The sequence below is a fragment of the Pocillopora damicornis genome, chromosome 2 (assembly GCF_964200805.1).
Source record: "Pocillopora damicornis chromosome 2, jaPocDami1.2, whole genome shotgun sequence".
Lineage (NCBI taxonomy): Eukaryota > Metazoa > Cnidaria > Anthozoa > Scleractinia > Pocilloporidae > Pocillopora > Pocillopora damicornis.
The window spans coordinates 17,668,606-17,680,678 of NC_142671.1; the positions used below are offsets into that span (position 1 = coordinate 17,668,606).

The following is a 12,073-nucleotide window of genomic DNA, read 5'->3' on the forward strand; positions in this document are numbered from 1 at the left end:
ATCGACGTATTTCCACGTAGAGGAAGTGTGAAGTGCCAACAAATGGATTCATCTCCTTCGCTAGATCTTGAACCAAAGATAAAAATACTGGACTGCTTGGACCCCCATAGCTAAAAACTCACAACTACAAGAAATCAAAGACTGAGGCCAGCAAGACTGAAGAAAGAAGACTGCGACACAATTATTCAGACAAGACAACAACGACAACACACCGGCCCTATTCAGGGCCACCCAAATCTGAAAAAGTCATAACCAATAGTGAGATATTTTGTGCAGTCGATTCTTATCAATGCACAATATTCATGCTCATACTCCTCTTTCTCTTTAACTCTCTCTTACTTTAATGGCTCCGTATCAATCAACTTCAGTCCATTCTCCTCCCCAGTGTAACTTAATATTTTTTTATCATAGTCATGACAGTATTTAAATTATAAACTGTCACTAGTGTCATTTTAACATGTCCAGACTTGCAAGACCATTGCGTAGTTTTCTCACCCAGACAGACAATTTTAGCTGTTCAAGGTGTCAAGATTGACATTAAAAAGCCAAAAAATAGAAACAATACAAACTTCTACCAAACCACAATTAAGGATTTGAATAGAATTCATGGACCCCATCCAAAATTCAGCTCTGTGAGTGCTTATTAAGATAAGCCATTTCCTGTTTGAAGTCAAAGTTCGTCAAGCTAACTTAAAATTCCCTCCTGTCGGATCTGTCTACAAAGGAACCTTGAAGGCAAATAACCTTTCATTCCTCATGGAATGCGGAACATTATAACTGAGAATTGAATCTGCTTTGGTAAGCATATCTAACACTTTGAAATTCAACATTTTTTCATTGTCATCAATTCCAAAGGAAAGGCTGAAAATGAAAAATTCTTACCATTAGTTAAAAGAGTGAGCATTGCACGAGATGCTTAATTAAACCTAAATTCTATCATTGCGACATTTTACTTATAATGGATACACATGCCAACCTTCTATTATCACATTCTCAAATTTCCATTTACTAACACAAACTGACTTTACTTTTCCAGTTGAATACTGCTCTATGAAATGTGTAGTCTTTTTTAAAATGCCAATTGCATTTTAGCCGAGTTAGCTGACAGACTATTGCCTTGCATATAACTGGCCAATGAGTACTTCAGCAGGGAGGTCTTTTGCCCCAAATCTTTCACATTCAGTTATTCACCTTTGCTAAGGCAATCACAGAGTAAAATTAAACTGACTTCCAAGCAATTCCAGATTAATCCTTGCACTTCATTAATACTGCTCTGGCAAAAACTTGCCACTCTTCTGTTCAACTGCTCCACAAGGCTTTGTTTCGTTACCATTTCCCTGTTACTAGCAACCTTGCCACTTGCTTGGCTGAACTTTGCTTTGAAGGGGGAGGAAGGAAAAGGTTCAGACCTTGCCAAAATCTAATAGCAACACCTTACACTATTAAGAACAAAAAGTGTATCTACTTGCCTAGTAGCCCTAACATTTACAGTACACTTCAAATCAATAAAAGCAAAACATATGATTTCTTAGTCCAATCTAAAATTTCAGAGTCCAGCTCTCAAAGAAACCAAGAGTAAATGATTCTTTTAACTCCCAAAAGTGATTAACATGTTACTTCTCCCTATAATAGCTATACATTATCCAGCAAAAAGGTTATAAAAATACTTAAACTTATCAGGTAGAGGTTGTTATCTTGATATAATATCAAATTCTCACAACTAAGTTATGAGAAAATGTGTGGCAGCTAGAGGGGAGAATTAACAATCAGATTGTGGGAGTTAAAGGGTGAAGGCAGGCCTTGAAACCACCAAGAAGTGGGATGGTTTCTTTGAGACTCTTAGTGTAACCTGGTCAAAATTTTTATTGGTAAGTTGCTAATTGGGTGCAAAATACATGTATGTTTGGTGGGTAGATGAGAATGGAAAAAATAGGAGAAAATAACTTAACCTTCAAGTAATGACTTCATATATCACACTACAGAACATCTAGCCTATGTATTTTTGAAAATTATGAAAATTATCAAAACTACCAACAAAAAAATCAAATCTAAAAAATAGACTATGATAAAACAAGATATTATACACTCTGATGATTACTGATATCACCTCAGTAGGTTACAAGATGCACAAGAAAATAAACATTCTATTCAATATAAAAAAGTTTTGCATATGGAACACAATATCACCAATAAATTTATTACAACCTCTGTTAATATTCCGTGTAGTTGATGAATATAATCAAAACTAAAATCAGCATCCCCAGTCAAGCTTGAGGAGATCTAGTTCATTATGTAAATAAACAACATTCTGGCAGTTTCGTTCACTCTCCACCCTGTTCATTCAAGTTACCTATAAATCTCAAATCATCAGACTTGCTGTCAGTCAAAATCAGTTCAGCCTAAGAAAGAGGGTATTAAAAAAATCTATGAAGGAGAGCTCACTATTACTGGAAAGCATATGCAACTGCATTGAGCATACCTTAACCTCAACAAATCAATTGGAAAATGGCAGCTTAACAATGTTCCACTATGTTCTAAAAACAAACAATTTTCTGTAAATATTTGGGAAAAGGCCAAGCAACCTTCAACTGCTGTTTACACCTTAAAACATCAATGTCTAGACTTTCTAATGAGTGTTTTCCATTTCAATAAGAAAAACCATATAAAAAAAGAGACTATTAAATAACTGTCAATCATTTAGGAATTCACTCTCTTATTTGTTGCCACTTGTAAAATAAATACAAAACCAAATTCCTGCATGCTTGATCAGGTATTGCTTGTCACACATTGAAATTTGATGATGGAAACTCAAATCAAGATTTCAAAAAATCATTACATAGTTAAAAATATATAATTATATATAATAATTATATATAATAATTATATATATATATATATATATATATATATACACCCATTTTCTCATAAAAAAGGTGTTAACAGAATCAATTAAAGGGACAATTTTTCAAAAGGATAGTACAATAGTCAAAATTTCCAAAGACTTTGTTTCACCTTTGTACGATTCTTTTGCTTTAAGTGCCCATTTGTTTAGATGTATTATGTAGATCAAGTTATCCAATTTATGCAGGTGAAAAAGTGGGACTACAATTTAACTGTAGTCAAGTAGACAAGTTTTCCAGTGAAATACCTGTATGATTGCATAAATTATGAACCAGTGATCTTTAACCATTTCTCTTTTGAAATAAGTTGGTGGTGAATAACATAGTAGACAACGCATTAACTTGGAAATTTCACAAAGGCTTTGTTGCATATTCAATAATAATAACAAAACAACAATTTAAGAAAAGCAGCATTTGTTCAACTCTTCCAGATGTACACACCAAACAGTGTCACTCTAAGGCATACTGTTGTAAACCAGATATGGATAAATTGCATTATTGTTCTTGCCATTTCTTGGTGAGATTATATACTGTAGAACCTACTTTTTCAGTTATGTTTGACTTTTATGGCTATAATTAAGCAGTCATACAACAGCGAAGATAGTGTTGAATAAACCAACAGTACTCTCTCTAGATCTATATATTATACATATATTGAAATTCTTGTGATTGCATTGAGATTTCGGTTTCTTACTGAACTTGACGGCACCATGCAAAGACTGGTGTAAGACAATGTTAGTAGGCACAGCAATTCTCAAACTATAACAAAAAAGATTTTGTTCCCTTGATGTGAAATATACCTGCATTGTTCATCACCTTTCTTGGTGAGAAAACAAAAGATACATATATATATTTCAAATATATTTTCAAACGAGAATGTTTTTGAAAATGGGTATAATTATATATATATATAAATATATATATATATGGGAGAGGTTCAGATGTAAATTTATTTAAAGATGAATTTGAAAAAGCCTGGAGATTTTTGTGCTAGCTAGCATACTAAAAGTTCCACAAAATAATCTGATAAAATATAAATATAAAGATTCCTTTCTTTTTTTTCAAGAAATATTGATGGCAAGGAATTTCCATAAATAAACAAAAACTACTATATACATCACAGACAGAAACATTAAACTATCCATCTCATTCATCCACATGCTCATTATCAACTGTTCTTTTTTAAATTACGCCACTTATCCTTGAGATTAACTGATGTTCGCCCAACAAAGTTATACTTTTTCAGTATCTTTGCCCAGTTCCCTGTGCCATATAGTTCCACACCCTCTTCTAACCATCTTGTTTCATCAGCGCTCCAAAACTTCTTTGCTGAACCAACAGGGAGCTTGATATTGAGATGTCGTGGTTTAGCCGGGGAAGGAAGTGCTGCACAAGAAAATAATCTCAGATCATGTTTCTGAAAGCGTTTGAAGCACCTTTTGTACTGTACAGCCACCATCACAGATAAAAATCTCCCCTTTGTTTTAAAGGTTATTTCTCCCTTACATTAACCCTCCCACCCTCCGTGATTGACATCAAAAGTTACCCTACACTTCACAGATTTATATGTATCACAGAATGATATTCTGATTGACTGATGCAGTGACCCAGTTGGTATAAAAAATTTCATTTCTGTTTTAATTTTAAGAACCATTATACTGAATCAAGGTAAGAGCTAATGGAAGGAGATGATATCTCTACAATAATGACTCTTAAATGCTGATTTATCATTTTTGTTTTTCAAGAGGGGATTCGGTCAGTAAAAATTTCCTAAAAGGCCATTTAAAAAATAGGCCTCCAAAGAGTAGAGCTAATTGTGATCATACACCAATTATATACCACTTCAAGTCAAGTTTTAAAATACTCTGCTCCCATCCTCCCTCCCACAAACGTGATTGGAAAAAAAGCCCCCTTCCATGGAACAATATGATAGATAATGAATTAATTCATTGAATTAATTCTTAATTATTAGTGATAACTTTTTGCACAATAAAAAAACCTTTTCAATCACTTGAAAGACTGTTTCATCAAACTAATCTAGCTAGAACACTTTAAATTGTTCAGAGTGATATACCCAGCTATAAGACTTACTAATTGATTTGTGCTTAAACACTGTTTCCTCGTCGTCTGAGGCCCAATCTATTTCTTCAGCATCGCTATGATTTTCATTATACCTTCTCTTTATTGGCCGTTTTTCTAAAGATTTCCTCTCTCTTTTGTGTTGATTACTTCCACTAGGGCTAGATATGCTAGGTCAACAATGACAAAATAATATCACTACTATTCATGAATTAACAATTTAAATATTCAGAGTCTTCATTGATCAAACCACATCAATCCCTGTAATACTGAGCTCTCTGCAAACTTGTTAATTGGAAGAACATTTCAATAAACCCTATTCTCCCTCTTCACCATATTTGTCATAGAGTTATCAAAATATTCATAGAAAAGGAAAGCTTAATGTTAGAGATGTATGCCAGATCCGAGAGGTGGCCTTTTTGTAAGCTTAGTGCCTTTTTACTTCTTCTAACCTTCAGCTCATTTGTAACATTTTAGGAAATTCCATATTCAGTACCAGAACAAATAGATTCATTACCAATTTTAGCTATGATGCTTACCAGCATTGTTACTATACTTAAAATGAAAATTCCTGTCAATCCTTAGATTTTGGAGCAATGAAACTACAGAACTTTGATTTTTTATCAAACCACCTGTGGTAAATTTTTGTACAAAATGTAACCAAGCTCTTTTAAAAAATAAAACTCCCAAACGGGAGGTATCCTAAAACTTTGTTATCAATGGTAATCAACAAACATCTCTACTTTAAGCAAATGAAGGCTAATAACACTGCTAGAGAAAATCCTTTCTACCTGACTGGTAGAGCAACAATGGTCTTGCAATGCCTCTCACTCTCCCCATCATCATCATTCTTGTCATTGTCACTGTTTTTGTCATCGATAACTCTTCTTGGCCCAGCTTTTGCTGCCACATTATAAGAGTGCTGTTTACTTACTCCAGAGCTTAAGTCATTGAAATAGAAAATAAAACTGTTGAAAACAAAACTATAGTAATCTATGAACATTTTGTCACCCGTCAAAGCAGAAGGCAAGACCTCATGACCCACTCAAATGTTTTGAAAAATAAGGCACAACATAGCCTTGAAGTAAAATCAACCAAACAAATTTCAGCAGAATCTCAGCTATAGTAACATAAGTACTTGATGATTGACTTTGGTACAAAAAGAATGAGCCTGAATAAAAACTTAATTTTCATCCCTTCCATTTTCACACATCATTTGTAAACCTCTTGTAAAATGCAATGAAAAATATATGTCTAAATCCAATCATACCGAAAACTTTGGCAAGGGGAGGGTGTTAGTGAAGATACATGAAATACTCTAATAGATTTTTCAAAAGCTTGAGGTTTTTCAACAAAAACATGCCCAATCCTTGACAATCAGGCAGCAGAAGGCTTACTCTTTAATATGTAGCAGCAAGAAGCTAAAGTATACTTTAGGATCTAATAAGAATTGTCAATATTTTCTGAAGAATATATTTTTCAACCTACAAATCTTAGAGGTACACAAAAGTCCAAAGTTAAAACATTGCAATACCCCACAAAATATGCTTGCCACATTTTTCCATAAGGAAAAGTTCATTTGCAGCATAATTGTAGACCAACTCTCCACATTCAAATGTGTGGTAAAGGTTATTACCAAAAAATAGGAATTTAACAAAGAAGAAAGCTTGAAGCACTTACAAAAGGTTTTTAGATGATTGTTTCAAATTATTGATTACTACTTGACATTGCTGAATCCTGTGTACCATACTACTCCCTGCAGTTGTGCTACTTGCTTCTGCATTGCTTTTTGTAACCTTTGGGAAGAAAGAATACCTTAGATTTGATGAAGAATGCTTTCCCCTGTCACATAGGTAAAGGGGTAGAGTAGATAAAGTCAGTTCAAGAGCTAGGAACCCATCCTTCCCACACACCGCCCCCAACACCCCCCACACCCACCCAGATATTTTGTTTATGTTTAAGCTCAACTCAGTAACTTTCATATCTGCATATTCTGAATTTAAACTGAAGAACACTAGACAAAAACAAGGTTATAGGTGACATCAACTCTATAGTTTTGTAACTCAGCAGATTTTGACAATTTTTTCTCAAATGGTTCACTCTTCATGCTGAGAGACAATTAACTTTTAAAACATGCTGTATTTGAGAAAATTATGTATTGATTGCATTTCTACTTTCCCAGGACATACAAAACTGACTCTGTATTACTTGTTTTGGAGATAAGTGGGGCATTACATTGACTTAGTTTCAAACACTATCAAATTTCTTAAAGAAGAAGCAAAAATAAACACACATAACATAACCACATGAGAACCCAGGGGAAACTTTGGAGTTTGAGATCCCTTTGTTGTACATGTCACAGGTAGATAAAAGCAATCATTATGGTATTCTGGTCTCAAACAAAGGAACATGGGTTTCTCACTTGCATTATCTAACAGTTAACATGTCATTGGTCTAAAAAAATGCCATTATCATACCCCTTGTTGAGGTAAAATTGGAGATGTTGTTTTTATCTTTCCTCTACCAATTTTTTTCTTCAAAATGCTAATATCAGGATGGGTTCCTTCCACAATACTTTTCCAGTTTTCTTCAACTTCATCTGATGTATCCCAAGCAAAGTAAAGGGCTTTTATTGTTTTTGCATCAATCCTGGGCCTATAAGAGTAAATTCATTTCTTACACTTATAACACAGATTAATCACCTAAGACAATTAGCATTCACTTTTTTTGTTCTACACAAAAAAAATCTGAGTACACCATGTTAAATTAAGCCCCTGACTTGCTGCTTTTGTGCTCTATTGTTCTGCCACCGAACAAAAGAAAAATATTTGGCAAGCTAAGAAATATACATGATTATGTACAACAAGCTTCTTGTATACTGCTGGGGCCATCAATGTCACAAGAGTGTATGGGCATTAAAGGGAACCTCCACTCTTACAGCAAACACTTGCATACTGCTGGGGCCATCAATGTCACAAGAGTGTATGGGCATTAAAGGGAACCTCCACTCTTACAGCAAACATTTAACTCAAAAGGCTATAAATGTATCAAATACAAGATATTTGGTTCTTAAAAATTATTCCTCTAAACTAGTAAAATTTTTTCAGCCTTCAAAACCACACTTCACAGCAAGTTTGAACTTTCCACATCCACCATCTTATTAGGTGCCTAAGGCACTCTGAAATAATGACATGTGATAGTTGCTGGGCTTCTGTTATCAAATATGTATCCAGTCATTCTATTGTAAACAAAGCTATCCATTCTTCCATTAGGTATGATTCATGGAAGCAATGGTCCTCAAAATGTTTGGAACACAGACATGATTCTTTTGGGAGACATATCCTTCCAATTGCATGAATCCATGCATATTTAATATATTTAGAGCCTTTTGAGCAATATTAGCATCAAGAATGAAGGTTTCCTGTAAGAAAGATATGGAATTTTTTCCCTACGCTGGTCACAGACAAATGATAACTATCATTTTTCGACAGCTAAGCTGAGCTTGAATTAACCATATTTCTTATTCTATATCATTCAGTGTATTTTCATCATGTTTAGTGATCTCCTTACTATTTATTATTCACCCCTTGACCTGTTAGTTAAAATTGACCTTCCATGTATTCAGAAAGTATTATATAAGCCTCAGGGAGAGAGTGATCAACCATATTAACTTTATCAAGCCAAGTAATTGAGATGAAATCAAATGGAGACAACCACAACTGGCATATTCTTATCATCATTCAACAAAATAATTTTAACTGGATAAGGTTAAGCAAAACAGTAAGAATAAACAAAGTCTGAATTCATGTTAACTGCCAAAGCCAAAGGATGAGGTACATGACAAAAACCTAGGAATTTATAATAATTTCCAAGTGTTATGAAAAACCCAAATTCAAAAATATGATAATTATCTCTTCATTCAGGTTTAGAAACTACTTATGGAAGGCATGGCATAACCTCTACGTGTATACCTAAAAATTGCTTCCATTTGGCCTAAAACATATACTTCAGTTCATATTTGTCTGCAGAGATTTCTCTCTGTGAAAGAGCAAAGCCCAAGGCCTAAAATGGGAGGACATACCTTTCTTTGATTGCATTCTCCAGCAAAGGTGCCTAAAATAAGCAAGAATTGAAAGTAAAACTTACTATAATGATACTATTCACTTATAAAGGGGAAAAGAGAAAACTAAGCTTAACATTGGTACACTACAGTATTGTTCTAAATATTTAAGGTGATGGAGGGTCACTTAGCAATAATGCTTCACACAGGATTCATAAACACACAACAGAGTGCAAAATTTAAGACTTTTCACACTTTTTTCCAAACCATCATTTTCATTTTCCACTCAAGGTTGCACTCAAAATGATATAGCCTGAGCAGAATAGCAGTTGTCAGGGGTTCTCCCAAAAAGATTAATTCTGTACTCAAGAAAAATCTGGATTTTTTCAGGATTCATATCCTTGATTCCTTACAACTAGGTACAGCAAAATGTATAAGATATAGGAGTTAATTTTTTTACCTCTTCTAAAACTGGAATTTCAAACTTTTTCCATGCTGGAGTAAAAAACTTCTGAACTTGGTTGAGAAACTTTTCATATGTGTGCTTTCCCAAAAATGTTTCTATGAACGTATCATTCTCAGATTGAAATAACTCCCTGAGGTCATCTTGATACTCCTGTTAAAAAGAAATCAATCATACCTTGGCTGGGTCTATATTAATAAAAATTTAACAGCAATATCTTGAAAAAATTATTGCCACAGTATCAGACAAAACTCTGTATTGTAAATCATGTACTAAACATAGCTTCTATATAGTCTTTACGGAGATGGCAGATTTTAAATGGGACAATAAAAAATACAACATAAGATTTTCATAAAAAACTGACAATAGTTAAGGGAGTGCTTTTAGGATCAATTTCCCATAAGTTAATTTGTTGCTCAAATTTTTTTGGACTGTAACAAACATCACTCCAACTTTTTCAAACTTGTCCAAGACATATTGGCCCAATTTGTGCTAAATAGGATACTACCGTCCATTCACAGAGCACCAAGTATGTTAGATATAAACACTTTCATTTCTGAAAACAGTGTCTGCCTATATAATTGATTTCAACCCCATGTTTCCAACTTGCTTAATCAACCCATCAGCCAACTATTTCAGGAGCTCAAAGAGAAACACCACTTAGTAATTCAAAAAGGAACTATCACAATTATTGGTGAGAAACAAGGCTTCAACCAAAAAACTATGTGTGTGAATGCCAACCTTTCAACAGAAAAACATATACAAATGACGACAAAACACACCATTTGACTGAGATAAACCTACAGTTGATCCCATAAATTCCCTTACAACAAATGGGAAAAGCACTCTCTCAACTACTATTGACAGATTTTTTTACTAGAATATACTTTGAACACAAAGAAGGGGATTTGTGAATATGTCCTTGGCTGTTAGACTTTTCTTGGATGAATAGTTTAGCCTTGTACTTTTCTACAGTAAATTGAGTAGTATGTCCAGTAAATGGTAAAATGTAGCAATAATTACATGTAACTTACTTCATCATAACCATTCTCACTGTACAATCTAGAAAACAAGTTTTCAGCACTTTGAATGTCACCACATCTGTAACATGATAGGATGATCTGTGAGGAAAAGAGATAAGTTTTAATCAATCATTAATCAATTAATTGATGAACTCTGTCAAAATTCCTGTGAAGTACCAAATTACTTTAAAGCAGAGAAGGCAACATGGGCAAGTGGCTGAAGCTTACTGTTGGATGGCTCAAAAAAGTTTTGTAATTTTTAGTTATAAATGAATAAAAGGGGAAAAATTTTTCAGAAAAATCAGAGTTGTCACTATGCAGACAACGAAGTCTGAGAAACATATTGAGAGGCACCAAAAAATTATCAAAAAATTAAGGTGGTTCTGAATTAAAAGTTTCATTTGTTGTAAGTTAGCTCACAGATGATGCTAATAAGCTGTAAACATTTCAGTGATAAACAGGCAGGGTTCAAGCTCATAAACACTCCACTATCTTGACCATTCTGAGTTTGATAGATGTCAAAGCTGGCAAATCAATGAACTGTGGATCTCTAATACACTCTAACATCAGAAGGCTTATTTTCCATACTGTCCTCTAAACATTTCCTAAGGAGCTGACAAAGGTAATTTTTTTAACAATCAAGAGCTTCTTTAGTTGGTGGTCATTTCCTTTATTCTCGTGACATTAGGTATTAGGGTCGAGCTGCCGGTAGGTATCAGCTTAGGCTGACACCTGCCGTCATCAACCTTTTCAGCTAGGAGCAGCCTGTTTCGCGAGTGATATTTAATCGTGGCTCAACTACGATACAAAATCATTACCTGTAACTTTAAACTGCTTTTCATATGAGACCGCTCAGCCTGAGAAAACGGAAAGATGCACGTTACTTTTTCGAAGAATTTCAGACATTCCGGTCCCAGCATCCCTTTTTCGATTTGTTCACAGTGACCTTCATCGTCAGAAGGGGAACTTTCCTGACTTCCACCAACATCATCTTCTTGACACTCCCACAATCCAATAATAAATCTGATGCAATTGAGCTTATCTGAGAGTTCTTTCCCTACTTCAGAGTGTCGACCACTTAACAAGTAATCTGTACAAAGTAAGCACGTGTCAGTTTGTAAACAGAGACAAAATTTAAGTTTACCAACAAGGTAAAGTTACCTTCGATGAAGGAATTCTGCACTGAATTCTTGACAAAACTTACCCTGTAGAGCGTTTCTCCAGAAGCCAGAAAATGAGTGTTTTTCTTTGAATTCCTTCCAAAGCTGATAAATACAATAATCTAGGAACCATTCCGAAGTGACTCCTAACAGGTTAGCGTCGTTCGACGGTTTGCCCGCCATTTGTGACTCGTCGACCCCAGTCTATCTCGTTCTCGCAAGAAATCCCTCCATGCAATGCGAAATTAATAACCTACACTGTGTAAAGCATTCTTATATCGTCCTCAAATACTGAGACCCTCACCAACTTTCCTTCATTTTCGCAAACCTTCCTACCAACATGGCAGTGCAAGGACTAACTCAGCCGTTCTAAAAACTACCGTAATAAA

The 12,073-nt window shown here is 34.4% G+C and overlaps 1 protein-coding gene across 1 annotated transcript; it reads right to left on the reverse strand.

Annotated features, from left to right (window-relative positions):
* Positions 1-1,846: 1,846 nt before the first annotated feature.
* Positions 1,847-11,902, reverse strand: LOC113669839 (uncharacterized). The gene is made up of 10 exons (XM_027185912.2): positions 11,729-11,902; positions 11,343-11,614; positions 10,537-10,623; positions 9,500-9,655; positions 9,061-9,092; positions 7,457-7,634; positions 6,660-6,775; positions 5,771-5,920; positions 4,992-5,149; positions 1,847-4,286 (listed from the first exon to the last, which is right to left on the reverse strand). Exons 1-10 carry the CDS (start codon positions 11,865-11,867, stop codon positions 4,069-4,071), a joined length of 1,506 nt encoding a protein of 501 aa, XP_027041713.2. The 5' UTR covers positions 11,868-11,902; the 3' UTR covers positions 1,847-4,068.
* Between the last annotated feature and the right edge of the window lie 171 nt (positions 11,903-12,073).